This window comes from Enhydra lutris, unplaced genomic scaffold (genome assembly GCF_002288905.1).
Source record: "Enhydra lutris kenyoni isolate GAN:26980312 unplaced genomic scaffold, ASM228890v2 scaffoldscaffold26, whole genome shotgun sequence".
NCBI classification, from domain to species: Eukaryota; Metazoa; Chordata; class Mammalia; order Carnivora; family Mustelidae; genus Enhydra; species Enhydra lutris.
The window spans coordinates 10,505,570-10,531,285 of NW_019154110.1; the positions used below are offsets into that span (position 1 = coordinate 10,505,570).

At 39.3% G+C, this 25,716-nt stretch overlaps 1 protein-coding gene across 6 annotated transcripts in view; it reads left to right on the forward strand.

The window, feature by feature from the left end:
* LOC111151230 (acetyl-CoA carboxylase alpha) overlaps positions 1–25,716 on the forward strand; it is a 288,595-nt gene that overhangs the window by 107,596 nt on the left and 155,283 nt on the right. For all 6 annotated transcript variants that reach the window (XM_022509033.1, XM_022509036.1, XM_022509035.1 and 3 more), the window contains 9 exons: positions 532–630; positions 2,116–2,222; positions 6,094–6,204; positions 11,742–11,951; positions 15,687–15,857; positions 16,748–16,909; positions 17,272–17,435; positions 21,752–21,902; positions 23,111–23,214. In XM_022509033.1, the coding sequence (XP_022364741.1) occupies positions 532–630; positions 2,116–2,222; positions 6,094–6,204; positions 11,742–11,951; positions 15,687–15,857; positions 16,748–16,909; positions 17,272–17,435; positions 21,752–21,902; positions 23,111–23,214 (1,279 nt within the window). The remainder of the gene's footprint in view (positions 1–531; positions 631–2,115; positions 2,223–6,093; positions 6,205–11,741; positions 11,952–15,686; positions 15,858–16,747; positions 16,910–17,271; positions 17,436–21,751; positions 21,903–23,110; positions 23,215–25,716) is intronic.

The following is a 25,716-nucleotide window of genomic DNA, read 5'->3' on the forward strand; positions in this document are numbered from 1 at the left end:
GAGCCCCCACATTGGGCTCCCTGCTCAGTGGGGAGCTTGCTTCCCCCTCTCTGCCCGCCTCTCTGCCTACTTGTGATCTCTCCCTTGCTGTCAAAATAAATAAATAAAATCCTTAAAAAAAAAAAAAAGATAAATCTTCCTTTTGGGTTCCCCTAAGACCAAGGAGGGCATATTTCAGACTTGAACCCCAAACTTTTTAGTCCTTATTTTAGGATTGGTTAAAAAAAAAAAAAAAAAAAGAGACCTTGATAACCTGGTGAAGTTGGATCATGAACAATGATAAAGTCAGATTTGTCAGGAATTTAATTCAGTGTACATACTGAACTCTGCTTAAGAGCTCACTACATTAGGTTCTATAAAGGGTACAAAGATAAGTCATAACATAGTAATCCCCCAATCAAGATCATGATCTTCATAATATGTAATGTAGGGGAGATAAGACAAATACAAAAATAATCATATAGAAGACAAAATCTGTGTGACAGAGATGAAGCCAGAATATTGCAGTCACGGTTCTTTTCTTGTTTTTAGGTCCTCCAAGCCAGGCCATGTGGGCTTTGGGGGATAAGATTGCATCTTCCATAGTGGCTCAAACTGCAGGTATCCCGACTCTTCCCTGGAGTGGCAGTGGTAAGAAACTATTTCTTGTTTGTATTTTGAAGTACAGAAAAACTCAGTATGATGTTTGGGACTGCGGCTTAAGTCTTTATTTAAAGTGTATTGGGTGATGGGCATAAAGGAGGGCACATGATGTGATGAGTACTGGCAGTTATATGCAACTGATAAATTACTGTACACTGCATGTGAAACTAATGATGTGTACTATATGTTGGCTAATTGAATTTAAATTAAAAAAAAAAGAAAATGTATTCTGATATGTGATAAGAAATAGAATCAAGGTTGATTTCTGGTATCTTGTATTTCCTAGCTTAATTAATACACCTGTGATTTTATGATGTTTTAGGAATATAAATTTTATACCAGATGCATAGATGCTAAGCTGTGATTTAAGTGATCTGGGGACTTAATTGGAATTTAGAGAAACTCTAGGAAAACTCACATGGTTCTGTAGATTGGGATTTGCTCTGGGTAGGTTAGAATCTTCTTCAGAGGTGGACTTAGGCAGAATTAGGCCTTTGAACCTGTCTGAGGGGTGACCTGGATCACTAAGAAAAACCTAAAACCAGCTTATTCAAATGTTTGCCTGCCAATGTTTTCTTAATGCCAGCCCACTATCTATTGGTGATTTGCTTTGCCTGTTTAATACCATTCAACTTCTCCTTTGCCCTTGATGCAGAAAATGAGGACAATAGTAAACCTTTCTTCCAGGCATACAGAAGAATAAAATTTTTCTTGAAATGATTTATAGTTGACTAATCCCTTAAAGAGTGCCATGTGAATCATTATAGCTGACAGCAGTATGAACTTGCATTTTTTTAGTACTCTAGCAAAGGGAGCAGACATACTCTAAAAGCTCTTTCAAATGGGAATGACCATTGTCTTGAGGCTGAACAGATTTGAACTCTTGTTACTCTGGCTCTCCAGGGGGATTGCAATATCCTCTCCAGAACTGCTGGGTCAAACAGTTTAAAATAAACGTTTGAATTTGTTCTTGTTTGAATGGAGAGGCTGTAGCATTCCCCTTGTGGCTGAGTACAGGGACATTCAGGGAGCATGGAATCATGACTCTGCTGAGGCCAATAAAACCGCCATTTCCATTTCCAAGGGCTCATAAAGATTGAATTATTTCCCAGACCTCTGGCCCTGGAGCAGGCCTGAACACACAAATCGAAGGTATTTTGCCTGCAGAGTCGCTGTGAAAAGTCTGACATGGGTTTTTTTTTTTTTTTTCATCTTGTAGGTCCTTGCATTTTTACAAGTTTGCTCCCTGTTAGTTCTCTTGGCTTCTTCTAGGGTCAGAACCTGAGTTGCCAGGTCCTGCAGAGCTAAGTGCCGTTAACCCCAGGGACTGATGAGGCTTTTATGGCATCCCTCTTTCTCACATATACCCTCAATTTTGGAAAAATATGAGAGCCATTTGAAAGAAGGAATAGCAGAAAATTGACAAGATCAGAAGCTTTTACAGCGCTTTCAAGTCACTGTTATCTGTTACAGGTCTTCGTGTGGACTGGCATGAAAATGATTTTTCAAAACGTATCTTAAATGTTCCCCAGGAATTATATGAAAAAGGTTATGTGAAGGATGTGGATGATGGGCTGAAGGTAGGTTACAAACTCTAGGGAGTGATGTCTTTCAACTGAGCAGTTAGAGTCACAAACAAAGCAATTTGAACCCTGGTTCATGATATACACCTGTGATGGCATTGGGATTGTAAGAACATGAGATAATAGTTTATAGAGTAGGAAGTGACATAGATTTAACAAAAATAATTTAAATTTGTTTTGAAGCAAACTGCTCCCCGTTGGACAGAACATTTCTTAGGTGGCTAACTCAGCTTTAAGGGAGTATCAACTCTGCCCTCTACCACCTGTTAGTGTGTGTATGTGGGGGTGGGGGTAGGGGAAGGAGTAACAGACAATTCACATTTTCCCCTGCTTAAATTCAGAACCAAGAAGCCAGGCAGACAGAGAAATGTCAGCTTTATTACAAATAGGTTGCTGAAAATGGCTTCAGTATGTAGCAACAATCAGATGTGTAAACTGAACATCTGAGTTCTACCTGCTCATTCACTGGGTACTGGAGGTGCTGAGTAACCCCATACTTTCCTCTGCAGGAACAGAGCTTTTACCATCCAGCTTCTTTGTATCACTGAGAGCTGACAGAGAGCATATGTTCTGTGCAGTGGGCTGATCCCAAAGGGGAAGAGGCTGAGCTGTGCATGCTCAGTTCCTCCTTCCTAACTGAGCAATCACACAATTCACTTTTTCCCTTGGGGAGGGGTGAGGGAGGGAGCCAAGAGAGGCTGGAAGTGTCTAATTTCTGTCCATCCTTGTAGCAACAGGAACCCATGCAAAAGGAGATCCTTTCTCCAACATCGCCAGTTCTTTCTTTTATCGTTCTCTCCCGTTTGTTCCCCTTTAACTTTTTAAATAGTTGGAAGTGTCAGTTATGCACGCTTCCAAGTAGATGATGAAAGAGGCTATTTTAGAAAAACACACTACTCGTGTTTGACTTTGTTATAAATTCAAGAGGAACACTGAATGCTCAACTAATTTTGCTCTTTTGTTTGCATTTCAAGTTAAGCCTCTTGTTATCTCCTTAATAAGAATAACTAATATTTCTAATTGAATTGCAAATGCTATACTCTATTTGCTATAATTTGCCAAAGAGTAGAAGCCCTTTGTAAGGAACTAGCTATTTTGCTCATCAATTAAAATTCCTTTTTTTCCTGGTCATAATTTTAAACGTAAAAATTTCTGGTAGAAAATTTGGAAGGCTAGGGGCGCCTGGGTGGCTCAGCGGGTTAAAGCCTCTGCCTTCGGCTCGGGTCATGATCCCAGGGTCCTGGGATTGAGCCCCACATCGGGCTCTCTGCTCAGCAGGGAGCCTGCTTCCTCCTCTCTCTGCCTGCCTCTCTGCCTGCCTGTGATCTCTGTCTGTCAAATAAATAAATAAAATCTTTAAAAAAAAAAAAAGAAAGAAAAAAGAAAATTTGGAAGGCTAGAAAAGAAATGATGATAAAACACCCATAAACCCACCATCCAGAGATAGATACATATTCATAACACATTCATGCATCTTCTTTCAGGCTTTTTTGATTCATTGTTTGTTATCATAAAATGATCATCTTTATTAATAGTTTCCCATATTTATAATTATTATAAGTATAAAATTAGTTTCTCCATATGTATATATATATATGTGTATCTATATATATATTGCTTAGTAATCCTAGTTTCTTTTCCTATTTTTATTAGGTATAAGCATTTTCCTTATGATATTAAAATTCTTCTAAAATATCCTAAATAGGGGCACCTGGGTGGCTCAGTTGGTTGTGTTTTTGCCTTCAGCTCAGGTCATGATCCCAGGGTCTTAAGACTGAGTCCCGCATCAGGCTCCCTGCTCAGCGGGGAGCCTGCCTCTCCCTCGGCCTCTCCACCTGCTCGTGCTCTTTCTCACTCTCTCTTTCTCATTCACTGTCTCTCACTCTTTCTCTCAAATAAATAAATAAAATCTTTAAAAAAAGGTATTCTAAATGGATGACTTGTGCCTAGAGCCTTCATATCTTTTTAAAAGACCTACCTTCTTACTGACATCCTATGGACTACCCTATTTTTTTTTAAAGTCTTTTCCACACTTGTGGCTGATTTTTTGGTACTTATCACTCAGTGATAACTTGCTTTTATAACACTATTTCATCAGGCTAACTCTGTTTATAAGCTTAGAAGTGATTAGAGCTTAGAGAATTTTAGAAGAGATGGAACTGTGCATAATCAACTAATTCAACATTTGAAATTACCCTTCTTTCTGTTGGCACATGTTTAGTTATTGTTATAATGGAAACTAAATCACTGAGATGTTTCGACAAAGGAATGACTTAGTTATTCTAAATTTTGGTTAACTTTTCCCCACTCTACTTTTGCCGTAACAATACAATCTAGACATCTTCTGTATTGTTACATGTAAAAGCCACCTCATCCCTTTTAATAATTGATAGTATTCTAATAGATGGACATATTTTGATTTAACTACCTCCCTCCTTAACAGATACATAATAATTTTTAGAAAGTTTTAGGATTGTTACCTGATCATTATTAAATGTCATGAATGCAAAAACCACATGAGTATGTGTTGAAAATTAGTTTTCCTAATTTTTAAAATATTTTAGTATCTTGTTATGTTTATCTTTTATAAAAAGTTGAGTGAGAAAATAACTTGCGAATACATGAGAGTTCTGATTTTTTAAATCTTATGTGTTGTCCGAAGCTGTCAGCATTTTATTAAGTGAACTTCTTACACCTTTTTTAAAAATAAAAATTAGAGGAAATATATGAACACCTATATACTATAAGAAATTCCAGTAATATAGAAATAAATACAGTAAAAAGTGGAAGTATGTCTACCCATCTTCCTTTTATAAATTACCACTGGTGTATTTCTAGACTTTTTCTTTCAATACCCTGATATGTGGGTGTTTGAATGCATGCATAATCATATATAAACTTTAAAAAAGATATATAAGCTTTAAAAAAGATTTTATGTATTCATTTACTTGAGAGAGAGAGACAGTGCAAGCAGGGGGAGGAGCAGAAGGAGAGGGACAAGCAGAGTCCATGCTCAGCACGCAGCCTGACATGAGGGTTCGATCCTATGACCGTGAGATCATGACCTGAGCCAAAATCAAGAGTTCGGTGCTTAACTGACTGAGCCACTCAGGTGCCCCATAAACATGTAGTTTTGTTTTGTTTTTTTAATTTTTAAATTTTTTTTTTAATGTATACAGGATTGTCTTAAGTTGAACCATATGAAAATGCCAGTATTCAACAGTTCTTTTTTTTTTTTTTTTTAAAGATTTTATTTATTTATTTGAGAGAGAGACAGTGAGAGAGAGCATGAGTGAGGAGAAGGTCAGAGAGAGAAGCAGACTCCCCATGGAGCTGGGAGCCCGATGCAGGACTCGATCCCAGGACTCCCAGGATCATGACCTGAGCCGAAGGCAGTCGTCCAACCAACTGAGCCACCCAGGTGTCCCAGTTCTTTTTTTTTTAACCTACAAAAAAAGCACTTTATTTTGGTTCAACCTAATACTACAAATACTGTTATGACTTTTTTTTTCACCTATGTTGCCTTTTTTTTTTTGGCCTATGTCTTTAGGACTTTTCTATTTTACTACTTTTGGACCTACTAATGACAGCATTTTCTTTTTTTTAAGATTTTATTTATTTTTATCCAGAGAGAGAGAAAGGGAGAATGCAAGCAGGAAAAGGGGCAGAGGGAAAGGGAGAGAGAGAATCCTAAGCAGATGCCGTGCTGAGCACAGAGCCCAACATGGGGCTCAAGAGTATGACCTGAGTTGAAATCAAGAGTAGGTCACCCAAATGTCCCCCAGTGACAGCATTCTTAAAGGGAGAAGGTGCCAGTTTTCTCCTTCACTGTTAATAATACTCTTACATTTTTCTCTTTTTCTTGAAGGCAGCAGAGGAAGTTGGATATCCAGTAATGATCAAAGCCTCAGAAGGAGGAGGTGGGAAAGGAATCAGAAAAGTCAACAATGCAGATGACTTTCCCAACCTCTTCAGACAGGTAGAATACAAGTTGTTTTTGTTTGTTTGAATTTACAGGTATATCAGAGATACATGATATAACTCACACTATATATACAAAGTGCTATGTTGTACACCAAAAACTAATGTTGTATGTCAATTATACCTCAATAAAATAAAAGATAATAATAAGTCATTATATAATTTGGATGTCCAGAAAATATTTAATTTTTAATTTTGTCTGTAAGTACTCTAGTCTTTCTCTCTAGCTCCTATCTGCTTATTAGCAATGTCCAGTTCAATGTAATGTTTTTTCAATAAGGGAACTCAAATAATAGTCATTCACTCTTCTGTAGAAGTGCTCAGTTTCTCAGATAGCTCTTCCCTGTATAGTGTAGTGGTTCATAGGACCTCATAGTGATAAGGAAGAGTCAAAATGCCTTTCTACATTTTTGTGTCCCCCTATTGCTGGCACTGTAAATAAAGTATGTGGTTAACTCCTGATCTGGATGCTCTTGGCTTGGCCAGACTCAGGCTCTCTGATTGACTTTACCTCACTTTAGTTCAAATTGGCTGCAGGCTCTGGAGTTTTTGCTATGTGTCCCATCTACCTGGCCAGCTCCATAGTCTACATCCTTGTCTGTGCTGCATGGCCACCACATGCAGGTGCCCTATGGCAGGTCCACATCCTATAACTGAGGAGGGCTAGGAAAAAACCTCAAATCTCTGTCTAACCCTCTGATTTGCAGCCAAGTGGTGTGGCCAGACTAGAAGTTACTTGTGAAGGCCAAAAAAATGATCTGTTTCAGAGTCTTAGAGAGATAATTTAGAGACAAAAGTCTCTTCTTTACTGCCCTACAGCTACCCTCACATACTTGACTCACTTTTTTTCTCCTACCAGAAAAAGAGGAATCAGAAAAAGGAAAATTGGGACACATTCTGGTTTTTCACTCTCTTAGCTTCCCACTGGTTTTATTTTTTTCCCAGCATTTTTTACTTTGTACTACCTTTTACTAGTGTCTCTAGCCACCTTCTATTTGCCCTTTTTCTTTTTCTAAAAACCATTCAACAGCAAACTGATAGGTGTTATTTTGTTGCACTGTCCTATTTTGAATGTCAGAATTCAAATATTACCCTTCTTTTTCTTTATATTCCTTTTGTAGTTTACCTAATTTCATAGGTAGATCAATGCCTCGTGGGGTCTAAAGAAAAGGTCTTTCGCTCTTAGAAGTGAAAGAAAAAACACGTTAATTTTTTTAAAAAGTATAATTCCTTTAGATATTTTAAAAGTACTTATTACTGTGGAATCAAATAGTTGAAGAATCTAGAACACTAAGATTAGGAAGTTTTATGTGAAAGTCCTCAAGTTCAAATAATGATTAACTAAATAACAAACCAATCCTCCCATTGAGAACAAACTAGAATAGCTGGACGAAAATTTTTTTAAAAGTCTATTTCTAGGCATTAGAGACTTTGTAAGACAGTGAAGATTTATGGGGCTAAAGTATAAGAGAAGAAGGAAACAGGAGGTGGCATTTGAGGCCATTTTCTCCTAGAGATATCTTCTAGTTTGAGAAGAAGCAGTTAAAAAGCTGATTGGAGTTTTCAATAGACAAAGACTTAAAGGACAAAACTTAGCCTTTAGAGTTTGCTAAGGAAGGTTCCCTGTAAAAACCTCCCAGATTTTAGGTTGGGATCTTAAAGACACTATACCTGAGGAGTAAAAATAAACTGGAAATAGACCAGCCTTCAGAGGGACTAAATCTCAGCTTCAAGATACTCAAACTTTGATTCAAGCAAGGGGTTCTAGGATTACTGGTGTCACTATCCACCAGAAAGAAGCACATTTAATAACATCCAGAACCTCAAATTTTTTTTTTTTTATCTTTCAAATGCTGTCATCAAATAGCTGTTTCAGAGTAAGCAGGCATATCAAATTACATGACTGAAAATCAAGAGAAATAGAAGTCAGTTTTAAACAGACCTGCAGAGAGTTTATATAATGGATCTTTCAGACAAGGATTTTGAAGTTAACTATACTTAATGTATCCAAGGAAATTAAAGACAAGAATTTGGTTGGAAAACTGGAAACTAAAGAAGAAACAAATTCTAGAACTGAAAATACAATAACTAAAAATAAGTCAGTAGAAGAGTTTAATAGAGTATTAGATGCAGTTGAAGAGAGAATTAGTGACTGGAAGATAGCTCAGAAGAAAATTCAGACCAAAGCATGAAGAGACAAAAGGATGAAAAATACAGAAGAGAGCATGTAAGAGATTATTTGCAAAGATGATCATGATAACTCCTCCCATCTCTCTATACAAATCCCTGTGATTTTTGCCTTTCCTCCCATCAAGAAAGACTCTCCCACTCTTTGAATTTTGACTAGCCTTGTGACCTGTTTTAACCAAAAGAATGTAGCAGAAATGGTATATAAGTTCTGACGTCTAAACCTCAAGTGGTCTTGTATTTTTCTGCCCTTGCCCTCTTGAATTGAGCCTCAGACTGACAAGTGAAGAAACCACTCTAGCCTTTTGGAGAAAGAGAGGCCACATGATATATAGATGAGTAGTCCCAGCTAAGACTTCCTAGACCTAGATACTGACAGCACTGTATTTGAGACATGCAAGTGAGACCCTGTTAGACCATCCAACCCCAGTCAAATTGCCAGATGACCGCAGCTGCATGAGCAGCTCTTGGCCAGGATCAGCAGAGCTACCTGACTCTGTGCCCTGCTCATATTGCTGTGAGCAAACAAAATAAAATGGTCAGTGTCCTAGGTTATTAAATTTTTGGTGGTTTGTTAGGCATCACTGGGTAACTGCCACAGAAATTGATACCCCAAAGGTGTGATGCTGCCATAACAAAAAAAAATAAATAAATAAAGTGACATTGACTTTAAGACTAGCTCATAGGTGGAGGCTGAAAAAATGAGATAGTTACTGACGCCCGGAGGAATGGAATGGTGAATAAACTGTTAGTGGAGGCTGGATAGGCAGTGAGGGAATTGTTAGTAGAGTCTGACAAAAAAGTTAACACGTGTTCTGTAATGATGGAACAATTGCCTGAGGTAACTTGGAAGATAATGTATTTAATGAACTCATGGACCTAGTTAAGGAAATCTCTAGACAGAGTGTTGAAAGCATCTGTTAAATCCTTCTGGTTACTTATGCTAAGGAACTATATGAGAGAGATGAGCTAATGAAGGTATTTCAAGCTTGTTGAGTTTGAAAATAGAGCTTTTTCTCATTCCCAGTCTCCACCTGGCTAAAGAATCTCAAAAAATGACCTCAGGGTAAAGGCCAAGTCAAGAATACCTGTGACATCCTTTAAGGTCTCAGAAATATTCAATACACTACTGGGTAGATTACCCTCTCAGTTAACAGGAAAGAGCTTCAGAGAATCTTAAAGGTGTTATTCCACAGCAGCCTGATATGCCCAAAGTATAGAGATATCTGTGTAGAAAAGTTACAGATCTTTTGGGGCAAGGAGTAAATCCCTCAGTGTGATTCGTAGGAAACCCACAACATTTTCAAGAAACTTGTATTGATGATTATACCAAAGGGTCTGAAAGGGTAGTTCAAACTTCATAGAGGCTCTGTGTCTTCAACTTCCATAAACAGGAAGCAGACTGAGAAAGCTATTCAGCTGTAAATACCAGTCATTTCTAATAAAAAGATTTGTCAGAGAACAGGGCTGGGAAGAGGGCAGAGCTAAAAGCAGAGGAGAGCCATGGATTAGGGAGATCACTCCCAAGTTGCAGAACAAGGACCCTAACAAAATTTCCCTGTCCCTAGAGTCAGAGAACCCAGGCTGTACCCATGTAGATTTCAGAGTCACTATGGAACAGTGACTGCTGTGTACTTCCCATCTTCTCTTCTTTGAACAAGAATATCTTGACAGTTATCCTTTCCCCATCTCATCATTAAATATTGGGGGTGTTGGGGCAGATAACTTGTCTTTTTAGTTCCCAGATCGTTGGATCAAGAGAAACTGCCCCTGAGGAGCTGCTCCCAAGGAGTCTCATTCGCATCTGGACATGATTCATGAGAAAATGGACGTCAAGCCTGATGCCATGATTGGATGACTTTGGGGGTCTTGGGAGGGGGTGAGTCTATTTTGCATGTGGGAGGTACATGAATTATTGTGGCCAGAGGGTGGACCATAGTAGATTGTTTGCAGAGATGGCCGCAATAACTCCTCCCATCCTTGTATGTATATCCTTTTACAATGTGATTGCCTTTCCTCTCATCAAGAGGTGGCATCTCTTTTCCCACCCCTTGAGTCTTAGCTGGCCCTGTGGCTTGCTTAAACCATTAGAATGTGCCAAAAGTGGTGTAGTGTACATTCTATAGCCTAGAGCTTGTGAAGTCTTGCAGCTTCTGCCCTCACCCTCTTGGAATGCTGCATTGAAGAAGCCTGATCTAGCCCACTGGAGGATGAGAGTCCACATGCTATAGAGATTAGCTGTTCCAGTCAAGGCTCCCTGGACCTCCCCACCGACAGCGCAAGTCACCAGACATTTGAGTGAGACCATTCAACCCCACTTGAACTACCAGGTGATGATATGCATACGAGTGACCCCAGGCAAGTCCAGAAGAACTGTCCAGATGAGGACAGTATCATGAGCAAATAAAATGATTGATGTCCTCAGCAATGATGTCCCCTGAGTCTTGGGGAGACTTGCTACATAGCAAAATAGCATAAAAGACATACGGGATACAGTGAAACAATCTAACATCATGGGCTTTGAATCTCAAGAGGAGAGAGAGGATGGAACAGAAGCAATATTTGATGATATCATGGAGCAGAAACCGTATTTGTAGAGCTAATGGCTAAGAATTATCTTGAACTTAGGAAAGATACCAAGCACAGATTTTAAAAAAATATATTGTGAGCCCCACAGGACAAATACAGAGAAAACCACATCTAAGATAACCGGAGTAACTCTGCTACCTCACCACCCCCGTAAAAAAAAAAAGAGAGAAGATCTTAAAGCAGCTATAAAAAGATTACTTGCAAAGGAATAACAATATGATCGATAGCATGACGTCTCAGTAGAAGCAGTGGGAGCCAGAAAACATTGGATGATCTTTAAAAGTGCTACAAGAAAACACCTGCCAGGGTAGAACTCGATCTCCGGTGGCAGTGTGCCCCAGCGCTGAATATGCAAGTCCTTTGAGCACAACACTGTCTGTGATGTAATGCGAACCAAGAAAGCACCTCGTCTGGAGCAGGGCATTCATTTAGCTGTCTACAGTTGATGGCAGGATTTTACCCTTCTGTGGGATTTGTGTGTGTGTCTTTTCAAACTATTTTGTTTTTTTCACTTTTGTAACACATCAGGTGTTCCTGTGTTTCCTAGTCACCAAGTAGTGCTGGTTACATAACAAAGAATGTAGGATCTTAAAGATAGATGAGGGCATGAACTATGTTTTATTCATTGCTGTACTCCTACTAATTCACGTGGTCCCTGACACTTCTAGGCATCTGCCTGTTGAAATTGAAGCAGCTTATCAGGATCGAAAAAAAATGCTTACCACTTAAGAATTTGTTTTATTTCCTTTCCTAATGTAGGTTCAAGCTGAAGTCCCTGGGTCTCCTATATTTGTGATGAGACTAGCCAAACAGTCTCGTCATCTGGAGGTACAAATCCTAGCAGATCAGTATGGCAATGCTATCTCTCTCTTTGGCCGTGACTGCTCTGTACAGCGCAGGCATCAGAAGATTATTGAGGAAGCACCTGCTGCTATCGCTACTCCAGCAGTATTTGAACATATGGAACAGGTGTGTATATGAAAAGTTGTCTTCTTTTTTTTTTTTTTTTTCTTACACAGGACTACTGCTCATTCAGTTCATATACCAGTCTGCAAATAGTGAAATTTCAAACAGTGGTTCTAGATAATTGATAAGATTATATCCTTTTCCTAAAGGACAAATGATTCTACTGTTCTCCCTCTAAACATTTCAGGCTCTCAGTCATTTCACGGTTTTGAAAAAAATTTAGTGTACTTTTTTTTTTTAATGATCTTATTTATTTATTTGTCAAAGAGAGAGAGAAAGCGAATACAAGCAGGAGGAGTGGCAGGCAGAGAAGCAGGCTTCTCACTGAGCAAGGAGTCTAATGTGGGACTTGATCCCAGGACCTTAGGATCATGACCTGAGGCGAAGCAAGACACTTAACTGACTGAGCCACTCAGGTGTCCCTAGTGTACTATTTTGAGTAGAGGTAAAGAAAAGAAATTTTGGGATTTTTAAATCTTACTGTTATATATATATATATATATATTTATATATATATTTTTTTTTTTTTAGAGAGAGAGCACATGCTCAAGTGGGGGAACAGACAGAAGGGGAGAATCTTTTTTTTTTGCCCAGATTTTATATATTTACTTGGGAGAGAGAGAGAAGGCACGAGCAAGGGAAGGGGCAGAGGGAGAAGCAGGCTCTTTGCAGGGCTCCATCCCAGGATTCTGAGATCATTACCTAAGCCACCCAGGCACCCCTAGAGGAAGAGAGTCTGGCAGACTCAGCACTGAGCATGGAACCCCACATGGGGCTCAATCTCAAGACCCTGAGATCATGCCCTGAGCTGAAACCAAGAGTAGATGCTTAACTGACTGAGCCACCCAGGCACCCCTGATTTTTTTTTTTTCCAACAAGCTCATGATAAGTGGGTAATTCCATTTTCTAGTTGATTATCTTTGAATCTTCAGGTGTATTTATTCAAATCCATTATCTCTTGAAAGGTCGTCTACAAATCTCTAAAGTTTATATATTCTGTATTTTTGTGTAGAAAAGAATCTCTTAGCAGTCTTGCAGGATCCCTTGGAAACAGTTGTAGTTTTGGGTCTGAACATGATCTTTTCTGGAATAGTGACTGAGTCATCTTACTGGAAATATATTTTCTATCTCTTTTCTCATGAATTTCAAACAAGCTAAATATATGGTCATCTGTGTTGGAAGTTTAATTCCTACACTGTGTGAATTTATTAAGAATCATTCTTTAACTGTTATAAAAAAAAAGAGGCCTCCAAAATTCAGTGACTTAAACAAGGTATAAATTCTCTTTCTCATTCTCACCATCATTATGAGATGAATTGATACCAGGGTTTATTGCTCTGCCATTCACTAGGAATGGGGTCAGCAAACTACAGCTTCTTAGCCAAATCCAACCTGCCAACTTTCTTTGTAAATAAAAAGTTACTTCATCACAGCCATGCTAATTGATTTATGTCTGAACTGGCTGCTTTGTTGCTGCAATGACAGAGTTTGCGTGGTTGTGGCAGAAACTCCATAGACCACAAAGCTGAAAATAATTACTATCTGGTTCTTTAATGAAAGTGTTTGCCAACCCTTGCCCTAAGGTGTTATTATCTTCATGATTAAAGCTTTCTCACAAGATGAGGTTCATATTGTAGCCTGTGGGAGGAGGAGACAAAGGACTAGGAGGACAAGCATGTAAAAATGTGATCGAGAAGTTACCCACATTACTTCTGTTCATATCCTTTTGGGCAAAATTCAGTTACACAATCACACCTAGCTGTGAGGGATGTTGGGAATTGTAATCACTAACTAGGTGGCCATATACTCAGCTGAAATTGAGGAGATGCTAATACTAGATGAATGACACACAGAAAAATCACTGGAGGGCATTTAATAATCTGCCTCACTCTGCTCCTCCGGCTACCCATTATCTTTTCACACCCCTTTTCTCACTCTACTTTCTCACTAGCATTCTTAGTCTTTCCCCAAAGAAGATAGCCCAAAGTCTCATCAGTCCAGAGTTAACTACAGTCAGCTCAGAGTCCAAGATCTCTAGGTCATGTACAGTTCTCTGCATTAAATGTTCATGTGGCTTTTCATGGGCCAGTGGCCTAAAATACAAGTTATCTACCTCTGGTCACCTCCCTCCAGCATCTACCCAATATACAGTGGTGGAATATGAACAGGATAACTCCCATTTGGGAAAAAGAAGAATGAAAAATATACAATAATCATTGGCCCATAGCAGTTAGCAGATCCTTCTAGGCAGGAATTGTGATGATTTCAGTTAGCCCTTTCTCTGCCTCTGGTTCTGCTCTCTGGCGGTAAATCCCTTGCCCATCATCCCTGAAGTACCTGGCTTTGCTCCCTGTGAAGTTCTTCCTCCTTGAGTTTTCTCTGTGATTGGGCCTCGGAGACTATGCCTTCTTTGTCAGAGCTGGTGCAAGAGTGGAGTCACAAATATTACTCCCATTATCAATCACAGGCTTTTCAAGGCCACGTTTGTGGTATGTTTAGAAATACAGTTCCTTCAAAACTTAGTTAAGTTTCTGGATTATTTGCTTCCAGCCAGCTTCAGATAGGAGTAACCACACTCCCAAGATTTCTAGATACATTGTTTTCCTCTATTAGTCGATCTTTGATACTGGGTTGCTTCAGGGTGAGAATCTAACCTGGTTTTGGGGTACAAAAGCAGTTGGTTTTTTCACAGTCTGGCTTTTTCTAACTTTTTCTTAGGGCTTATTTGGTGTGTTGTCTGCTGTCCAAGTTATTGTGGAAAACAGTTGACCGAATGTTTTGTTATGCCTAACAATGAGGCCCCAACCTTATTGTTGGAATCAAACACTTAATTGTTTTGATTTTTGCTTGATTTGATTCAAGCTACCCACTTTGGTTCCTTGCTACCCACTACTCTGTTGCTAAGCTAACATCCCATATTTTAATTTTTTTAAATAGTAGCATCCTACCTTTATTTTATAATTTCTGTATTAATTAGTAGACATGTTAAGCAGTTTAATAAAAGATCTAAAAAATAAAATGGCCTAGATGAGGTAGAAGTTTCTTTTCCCTTCCCATCATAATGTGAGGTGAGCTCTCCGGGGTTGGTAGGACAGTTCTGCTTCCTGAAGCCATCTTGCAATTCAGGTTCTTTCTGTTTTGTTCTGTCATTCTTAGTGTGTTTTCATCTGCATGGTGGAAACTGGCTTGAACTGTTGTGACTATGTTCCAGAGCACAGAAAGGGAGAAGCTAGGAACAGAGGGAAAGTATTTTCCTTTCCAAACCTGACTGAGGGCTTATGCATATTACTCACAAATGCTGACATTACATATGTCAAAACTGAGTCACTAGCTATAAGAGAGGTTACAAAGTCTAGTCTATAGCTGGACAGCCATGTTTCTAGGACGATTACCGGGAATACTGAAAACCAGGACACCCAGAATAGTCTGCCATGGTGGTATGTTTTTTGGTTTTTGGGGTTTTTTTTTGCCAGCATACACTTATAGCTGAGAGGGTGAGGTTGCTTGTGATCCCAATTGAGAAATGGTTTTCCCATCTCTGGATTGAGTTTGCCATCCATGTCTTAGGGGCCTTATTTAGTAATCAGGGAGAGTGAAATTTACTCTTGTGTGGCTGAAAGCCTTTGGAGGCACTTAAAAATGGTGGACATTTGAGTCAGGGAGAGAGGGAGGGGCTACAGTGGTCCGACAGCTGGTCAAGGTTGAGATACTTATGTCGACTTACGTTTCTTCTTCAAGTGTGCGGTGAAACTTGCCAAAATGGTTGGTTATGTGAGTGCTGGGACTGTGGAATACCTCTACAGCCAGGATGGAAGCTTCTACTTTCTGGAGCTGAACCCTCGGCTGCAGGTGGAGCATCCTTGTACAGAGATGGTGGCTGATGTCAACCTCCCCGCAGCACAACTCCAGGTGAATCACCCTGATCTTGGCTGAACGAGTTGCCTGAAGGAGTTCTGAATGTCCAAGATGCCTGAGAAACGGGTTTAACCGGTGTCTGCTAAGAGAGAAGCACCTCCTATCAGAGTCTCATCTTGTGTTCATCTCGTGCTGTATGGGTTGTGATGTGTGGGTTGGTTTTCCTGATGTGGTACAAATCTAGTACTATCAATGTTTTTTAGGCCAGACATGTTTGGGAGAAACTATCATATTTTAGAAAGAAATTTTTTAAATAATTTGCTTTATTCAATTAATTTAATTGTAAAAAACCTTATGACTTTGTCCTCTTCTTTTTTTACTCGTGTTCTGTAATGAAGCAGAGTGGTGGTGGATGTTTTTCCCGGCAAGACTCTGGCAGCACTTGTTTATTTTTGTACTGTTTAAAGTGCGTGTTGTCAATCTCGTTTTCTCCGTTCAGCCCAGGAAACAAATGTTATGGGAGGCAGTAATGGCTAATAGTGAGGTTTGATATCATTTGTATCGAACACGTTTTCTGCCCACAATGGGAGCTCCTTCTGGGTTCCCATTAAGTACTAAAGATTTATATACTTTCTCAGTGGTTTGTGGGAATAATTATGAAATAATTATGACGCAGGACTTTTTAGTTGTCTGAACTTCTTGGGTAGTCATGTATGCTGACTCTCCCCTTGTGTATTTTAGTCCTGCTCCCTTAAAGGAGCGGTGTCAGCAGACACACAGGCAACTTAGGGTTCCTTACTTGATTGTTGTAGAATACAGGCTGCAACAGAAATAGAACATTTTAGGTGGTGGCTACTAAAATGAAAAATCTTGTAGGTAATCTGTTAACCTCCACATTTTAAGGAAAATACCCTTGAAAAAATGAGTGATGTTTTTCTTTTCAGATTGCTATGGGGATCCCTTTATACAGAATCAAGGATATTCGTATGATGTATGGGGTATCTCCCTGGGGCGATGCTCCCATTGATTTTGAAAATTCTGCTCACGTTCCTTGTCCAAGGGGCCATGTTATTGCTGCTCGGATCACCAGTGAAAATCCAGATGAGGTAACCCATCACTTAAGTTTCACACTTTTTTTTTTCCTTGTGAATTTTAATATCCATCTGGTATCTGAAGACCTGCTTCTGTAAGAATCTTGGGACTTCCTCTGGAGAGGGAAGTTTACAGAAGTCTCATCCGAGCAGATAAATAAGTGATCACTGCTCTATTGACCATTTCATCCAACTTCTGTCATTACAAAGTCTTCATTGGATCTGTAGCCCTGAATGCTGGCTCTCGAGCCTTTCTGATTTTTGTGCATCATTTCTGCTTCCCTCTGTGATTAACACAGAGCCTAAATAATGAATATATAAATGCTCTCTTCCTTAGAAATATATTATGGTTTCTCCTGTTCTTCATTCTCTAACAGGGTTTTAAGCCCAGCTCAGGAACAGTTCAGGAACTGAATTTCCGTAGCAATAAGAACGTTTGGGGTTATTTCAGTGTTGCTGCCGCAGGGGGCCTTCATGAATTTGCTGATTCTCAGTTTGGTCACTGCTTCTCCTGGGGAGAAAACAGAGAGGAAGCGATTTCGTGAGTATAAGAACCTTTGATTGCATTTTTTAAAAAAAATTGTGTTAATCTTCAGTGAAGGTGTGAGCTTCTGCTACAGAAGTACTGATACGGACAATGTTTTGGAAGAAACACATCTTCAGTTGTCCCTGCATTCATGTTGTGTTCAATTACACAACATGGTTGTGTAATTTGATGGTTTTCCATTCTGAGTTTTTTCAAGGATTTCACATATTTCTGATAAATTTGTATAATTGATTGCTTTAAAGAAATCACATTTTTCCATAGAAACAATATTGTTTTGGGGGGGGAGGTAGATTCTTGACCAAGAGCTTGGCACCATATAAAATCATAGATAAGATCTGTTATTTGTCATCCAAATAAAGGTATGGCTGTAAATGCCCTACAGGCTTAACTTTTTTTTTTTCTGATCCAAACCATTTATTTGCTTTTGAAATTACATACATTAAAAATGCAAAATAGTTATGAAACATAGCTATATATGTTTTCAAGAACAGAAGGCTTATGTCTAGTTTCTGGATAAAATTTATTCCTTTTCCCTTTCACGTACATTACTAGAGTTATGAATTTGATGAAAAAATTAATGTACTGGTTTTGAAAGTCTTTTTTTTTTTTTCTGAAAACAAAGTTAAATCTCAAAATTTCTTCAAAACTTAGGACTCAGATGTGTAGTCCCCTTTCTTCAGTGTCTACTGCTGCTTGCTTGTTTTTAGATTTATCTTTTTTTCCACACTAAGGGAGTGGGTAACTACAGCTTCTCAGAATTAGAGAAAAATTGGCCATCTAGATAAAATGTAGCTGGCAAACCTTATCCTAGGTAAGATGAAGTGGGTTTATGGTTAGGTGGGAAGATTTGAAGCAGCCTACAGTGTTAATTTAAAATAATAAAGTTAAACTGCTTGTTACATGAAAACGAATAAGGGAACTCTCCACATTGTTTACATAAGAGTCCTCAGTGTACTATGAACTGTACACACAGCTTGTACACATGTAACTTGTCTATAGTGTTACTAATATATATTAAACATAAATATATTAAATATAAAATAGAAATACATTAAATATAAATATATTAAACATAAATATAATAAACATCTATTAAATGTAAATATTGAATATTAATTTTATTTATTAATTAAACATAAAATATTAAAATCAATTTTGCTTTCCTGAAAAGTAAGGCTCTAGGAGATAATTTACACTTCAGATATTTTAGAATATCTATCAAAAATTGAACTAGTACTTACTATTTTTTTCTATATTCTTTTTTTTTTTTAAGATTTTATTTATTTATTTGTCAGAGAAAAAGAGAGATAGAGCGAGCACATGCAGGGGGAGTGGCAGGCAGAGGGAGAAGCAGGCTCCCCACTGAACAAGTAGCACAACGTGAGACTCAGTCCCAGGACCCTGGGATCATGACCTGAGCCAAAGGCAGACGCTTAGCTGATTGAGCCACCCAGGCACCCCATCGTTGTCTGTTTTCTTATACCATGCATTTATAACCATTTCTTTGACCTTTAAACTGAACACACGGACTGTGTAATCAAGAGTATTTATTAAGAATGTTGAGGGTTTTTTTGTTTTTGTTTTTTAAGATTTTTATTTATTTGACAGACACAGCGAGAGAGGGAACACAAGCAGGGGGAGTGGGAGAGGGAGAAGCAGGCTTCCCACAGAGCAGGGAGCCCGATGCAGGACCCCAGGACCTGGGATCACAACCTGAGCCAAAGGCAGATGCCCAACGACTGAACCACCCAGGCGCCCCAATAATATTGGTTTTTTAATAACTTATTTAGAAGTAGGGAACTCTTAATTTTTCTCTGTTTTGCTCTCTTCTGTTCTTCCCATTTATTCAAAACTGGAAGTAAAGTTTTTCAGGATTAAAGTAACACTACCAGTAAAACCATCTGCTATAAAGCTGCCCTTTTCTTTCGCAGCCATATCCCGCTTTGCCAAAGTGAAGAAAGCTTACACTAGAGCTTACAAGTTGGTGGCTTGCCGACTAGTCACAGCCACAGATGTGTTTTGATTGGCTTGCAGAGTGTTAATTTTCAAAAAATTGCCAGTATTTAGAAGTTGGGAGATTGAAATAGATATATGGATTTCTGCCTTCTCTTAAAAATGGGATGATAATGACAACAGTGGTTTTATATTCCACTTGGCAGAAGTTAACTGAGGCTGTTTGTATGGCTGCTGCTTTTAGAGGAAACATGAACTCTCTTGTTCATCCAGCCCCCACCCATTCAGCCTTACTCATTCCCATTCCCAGAGAGGCCTCTGATGATATTTAGGTGTCCAGACCTAATGAAGGAGACTGCTAAGTATTTTCTACAGGCCATGTCCTCTAATCTGGTTCAGAAGCCTTGCTCCTTACCTTCTGACCTGATCTGTACATTCCTCTACAGTGTAAAGCTAACTGGGTTAACTTTCAGCACATTAAAAATATGGTCTCAATGGTGCCTAGGTGGCTCAGTCGACTCTTGGTTTCAGCCCAGGTCATGATGTCAGGGTCCTGGGATCGAGCCCCATGTCACGCCCTGTGCTGGGCGGGGAGTCTGCTTGAGATCCCCCTCCCACACTTTGTTCCCTCTTCCGCACACTCACACCCTTGAACACACTCACATGTGCTCTCTCTCAGATGAATAAGTAAATAAAACCTTTAAGACATACATGGTCTCTATAATAAGCTTGCTTCTTGACAACATGCGAGAAGTTCATTCTCACCTCAGTTTGTTTCTCCTCTCTGAATAACATTAGATCTATATTCTTCAGCTTGGTGCTCATATTCTTATTCTCCAGAATAGCCTCACTGCTCATTTTCAGCATTATTTCCCATAGATGGTAATCCAGATACCATGAGAACAGGACCATGCATGCTTTGTTGCTATTGATTCCCCTGAACATAGTACGTACTCAGTCAATATTTGTTCGATAAGTGGCTTTGCCACTGGTTCCTGTCCTCATATCTTCTGCTTCAGTCATAATGTTCCCTGAACATAACCCATGTTTTTGTCCCTCTTTCTCTTTGTTCTTGCCATTTCCTTTGTCCATTCTTTTATTCACTACATTCATCAGATATTTTTTTAATATCTGTTGGTGATGGCAATATAATGAGGATCCAGGTTAAAATCTCTGTCTTAATGGAGTGTTATAGTCCACAGGAAGACGGGCAATAAGTGACAAAACTCAATGTAGCAAATGTTGCTTATGATAGTGGGATTACATCGGTGTGTTACAGGAACATACAGCTGAGTCAGCTGACTCAGCTGAGAGAGGGTCAGGGAAGGTTTCCCTGAAGGAGGTGACCTCTAGACTGGCGGCTGAGTAGCATATAGGAATAAGCCAGGCCAAGAGGGTGTGGAGAAGGGGAGGGAGGTGAGAAACAATAATTTTCTAGGCTGAGGGAATGCCTGGACTATTGGAATGATATTCCCATCATAGTCATAATCCCGCCTGTACTTTTATCCCATGTCAGATTCCACATTCTTCATGAAACCATGGGGAGAGGGATTTTCTCTCTTCCTAAACCTACTCCAACACTTTGCTTATATCTCTACTGGCATTTATGATATTCTGCCATATATTTTGAAAGGGTTATTGTATCTATATTCTCTTTCCCTTATGAGTCTAATAATGTGTTTTGAGTCTCCGAAGTACCTAATTAAATATTTGTGGAAGTAAGAACCTACCCCGTGCAAGTTAGACACTGGGCAGAAATATACAGGAAAAAACTAATTTTGTTAAAACTAGATCATTTTATGCTGTATTGGGAAATAAAAAAAGTAATGAGCAGTTTCTTCCACAGATGTCTAAAATGTAGCTTAAAAAACACTCTCACATGCAGGGTCAGGCTTTACCCAACCAGTTGCCTCACTGTCTGGGAACCTAATTAAAGTATTAGCATTTGTCAAAGTGTATCAAACAGTATATTTAAATGTATTTTATTATATGTAAAATATACTTTAATAAAATAAGGTGTAAGGAGGGGAGAATTATATCCTAATCCTAGGTAGCCAGAAACGATGGAAACCCAATAAGTGAAAACGGAGGGTGGTTTGCACATAATTTGTTCTATATTCTACGTAATGATATGTGTGATTTTCTGATGCTCTTCTGCTAATAGCAGTCAGGACTCCTAAATTTACTGACTTACAGATTCCCTTGTCTGGAAAGCATGTGAATGAGCACACTTACATGTGCACCCTCATTTGTTTGTCCCTCTTAAGACTCCAAAGGATCGAAACGATTCTTTAAAATGATTGAAAAACATGTAAATGTTTGCGGCTGAAACAGATCTGCTTCTGTTCTTCTCCCAGAAACATGGTGGTGGCTTTGAAGGAGCTATCTATTCGGGGCGACTTTCGAACTACAGTTGAATACCTCATCAAATTGTTGGAGACTGAAAGCTTTCAGCTGAATAGAATAGACACTGGCTGGCTGGACAGACTGATAGCAGAGAAAGTACAGGTGTGTGTTTTCCCACTTGCCAAACAGTTTTGGGGTCTGGGTTTTTACAGGGTTGTGGTGTGATCAGTCCATGTCACTAGAGAAAATGTATTTGATTCTAATGTAAATGATGCTTGATCTACTTGGAAAAAAACTAGGAGTCAGTGTAATTTTAGCACCACGGAGTCCTTGTGCCTGTGTTACCTGGTCATTTTATGGGTTCTAGTATTACTTGCAGGGGTGTATTTGAAGAGAGGCATCCAGGGATTGAAATACGTCTGTCCTCATTTGATGTTAAGTCTGCTTCAGAGTTACCAGCTTTTACATCCATCTATCAAGTGCTGATGAGGGGGTCTCATTTAAATAAGCAGTTACCCCTTGTTTCTGAATCACTGGGCTGTTCTAAATAAGACTGTATGTAAAATCATTAGATTCATCTAAATTATCTGAAGGTCCAAATTTTGATTATGTACCATATTTCTTTGAGATTATCATTAGCCAGATCCTTGTACCTTTTTTTAATTCATTTATGACAAAATCTTGTTGAATTCCTCTCTGAGTTCAGTGGAAATCCTTAGGGAGAATAGAGGAAAAAAGGTGTTTTTCCTCTCTATTCAAATGAAGCCTCTATTCAATTTTTTTTTTTTAAAGATTTATTCAGGAGTGCCTGGGTGGCTCAGTCCTTAACCATCTGCCTTTGGCTTGGGTCATGATCCTAGGGTCCTGGGATAAAGCCCCACTTCAGACTCCCTGCTCAGTGGGGAGCACGCTTTTCTCTCTCCCGCTCTCTCTGCTTGTGGTCCCTCTCTCACTGTCTCTCTTCTCTGATAAATAAATGAATAAAATCTTAATTTAAAAAAAAGATTTATTTATTCATTTTAGAGCGAGAGAGCACAAGTCAGGGAGGGCAGGAAGAGGGAAAGAGAATCTCAAGTGGACTCCAGACTGAGCATAAAGCCCAGTGTTGGGCTTAGTCTCACAACCCTGAGATCACGGCCTGACCTAACACAAAGAGTCAGACACTTAGCCAGCTGTGCCACCTACGCACCCTTGCCTCTATTCAAGTTCTAAAATTAATGTGTTTTTATCTCAAATATCAGTTAAGTAATAAGGATAGAGGTTCTCAATGCTAGCTGTTTCTTCAGAGCGAATTTGGACCTGATTTAAGTTGAGAAGCCATGGTGCTAAGTGACCATGCTTTTGATCTGCCTTCTTTTTCTTTCCTTCAGGCAGAGCGACCTGACACCATGTTGGGAGTTGTATGTGGGGCTCTCCACGTGGCAGACGTGAGCCTGCGGAATAGCATCTCCAATTTCCTTCACTCCTTAGAAAGGTAGGCTTTGTTTCTCATGGGCATGTTAACCAGTAGTCCTGCTTCAAAGATCGATTTATTGGGGGCGCCTGGGTGGCTCAGTGGGTTAAAGGCACTTTAACTCAGTGGAATAAAGGCAAGAGGCTCTTCGGCTCAGGTCATGATCCCAGGGTCCTGGGGTCAAGCCCCGCATCCGGCTCTCTGCTCAGCAGGGAGCCTGCTTCCCCATCTCTCTCTGCCTGCTTCTCTGCCTACTTGTGATCTCTGTCTGTCAAATAAATAAATAAAATCTTTAAAAAAAAAAAAAAAGATCGATTTATTCTTCTATTCCTACCAGCTTGTGAATGCTACCTATTACTCGGTGATCATGGAGGTGGGGGAGAGAAAATATGCAGGAGGTTTTGTTTTGTTTTGTTTTGTTTTAAAGGCTTATTTTTTTGAGAGAGAGAGCAAGTGCGGTGGGGGAACAGAGAGAGAGAGAGGGAGAGAATCTCAGCAGACTCCTGTTGAGAATGGAGCCCATCTTGGGGCTCAATCTCATGACCCTGAGATCATAACCTGAACCGAAACCAAGAGTCAGATGATTAACTGATTAAGGCACCCAGGCGCCCTGACATGGGAGTTATTTTTATTAAAGATTTTATTTACTTATTTGACAGAGATCACAAACAGGCAGAGGGAGAGGGAGTAGTACGTTCCTTGCTGAGCAGGGAATCCAATACAGGGTTCTATCCCAGGACCCTGGGATCACGACCTGAGCTGAAGGCAGATGCTAAACCGACTGAGCCACCCGGGTGACCCCGATGTGGAAGTTTTTATGGCAAATTATTTTGGGACTCTAACTTTAGATTCTATAAATTAACTTCTACCACAGTTAGAATGGGTTGCTATTCATTCATTCATTCATTCATTTGAGAGAGAGAGCAGAGGGAGAGAATCTCAGGCAGATTCCCCACAGAGCAGGGAGCTTAATGCAGGGCTTGATCTCACAACCATGAGATCATCACCCTGAAATCTGGACCTGAGCCAAAACCAAGAGTTGGACACTCAACCAACTGAGCCATCCAGGTGCCCCAGAGTGGGGTTGCTTTTTAAAAACGAATTCAGCTAAAATAAGCATTTTCTCCTGTACAAGTATTAAATCTCTCGAAACCCACCCTTGTGATGAAAATCTGGTGTTTCTTTCTAGAATCAAACCCTGAATATTTCATATATTACCTGTAACACCTTTCAGAAATTCATAATTGAGGCTGATATTCAGGATGACCTCATGAGTCTTGCAACTGGAGGACCAGGCCATATGGGGCTAAACTAATTTCTAACTCTGGTTCTAGAGACTAAGCTCTGCCTTTGAGTCCCTGGAGGAATGGCCCAAGGGGCTAATCATTTTAAAGCACTTTAATCACAGGCACTTTATTTCCTTCTGTGTTGTTAGACTTATATCAGCTTTCTTTTAAGGTGTCTGAAAGGGAGAAGCAAAATTTTAAAAATTGAACTGAGATTGCACAGTTATTCAAGTCTTACGATAGGTATCTTTCATTGTGTTGCTTTCATGCACTAAAACCTTCAGCAGCTCACATTACCCTCGTGTATTAAATCTAAATCCCTCAGTGTGACTTTCAACTCCCTATATACTTTGACCCCTTTTTTACCAGTCCAGTTTTACTTACATCTGTTCCTCACCATGTAATCTCTAAATTAGTTAAATGGTTTCCCTGCCAGTGTACATATGTGTCATGCGTAATCTCTTCTGCAAACTTCCCTCCATCTTTTTAATGTTAGTTATTTTTTATTTATTTTTCAAACTTTTTTAAAGTAATTTGAAGTAATTTGTTTTAAAAAAAAAAAAAAAAGAGTGGCATGAATCGTACAACTTCTATGTATTCTTTACCCGGATTCACCAGTTATTAACATCTTGCCTCACTTCCTTTATCACTGACTCCCGCTTTCTCTTGTCAGAAGTCTTTCTTGATAATGTTTCCCTCCGAGGCAATGGCCTTCCCTTTTGCTTGAACCCAGCCATGGCCAATTTTTTTTTTTTCTTTTACTACCCCAAATGAGGTCCCAGTTGATAACAGTAGATAGGGGTTGATTTTACTGGGGCATTTCTCTCTTTTTTTTAAGTTTAATTTTCTTTCTTTCTTTTTAAAAGATTTTCTTTGTTTATTTGAGAGAGAGAGAGTGTGTGAGAGAGAGCATGAGAGGGGAGAAGGTCAGAGGGAGAAACAGACTCCCCATGGAGGTGGGAGCTTGATGCGGGCGGGACTCGATCCCAGGAGTCCGGGATCATAACCTGAGCTAAAGGCAGTCGCTTAACCAACTGAGCCACCCAGGCGCCCAATTTTATTTATTTTTAATAACAAGTAATATATTCACATGGTTCAAAGTTCAAAAGGCACAAAAAGGTAGTGAAAATTTCCTTCTTACCTCTGTTCTTTGACCACCTAATTTTTTCCACTGTGTCAACTCATATTACCAGTTCTTCTGTAACCTTCCAGACATATTTTAAATTTATATAAGCAT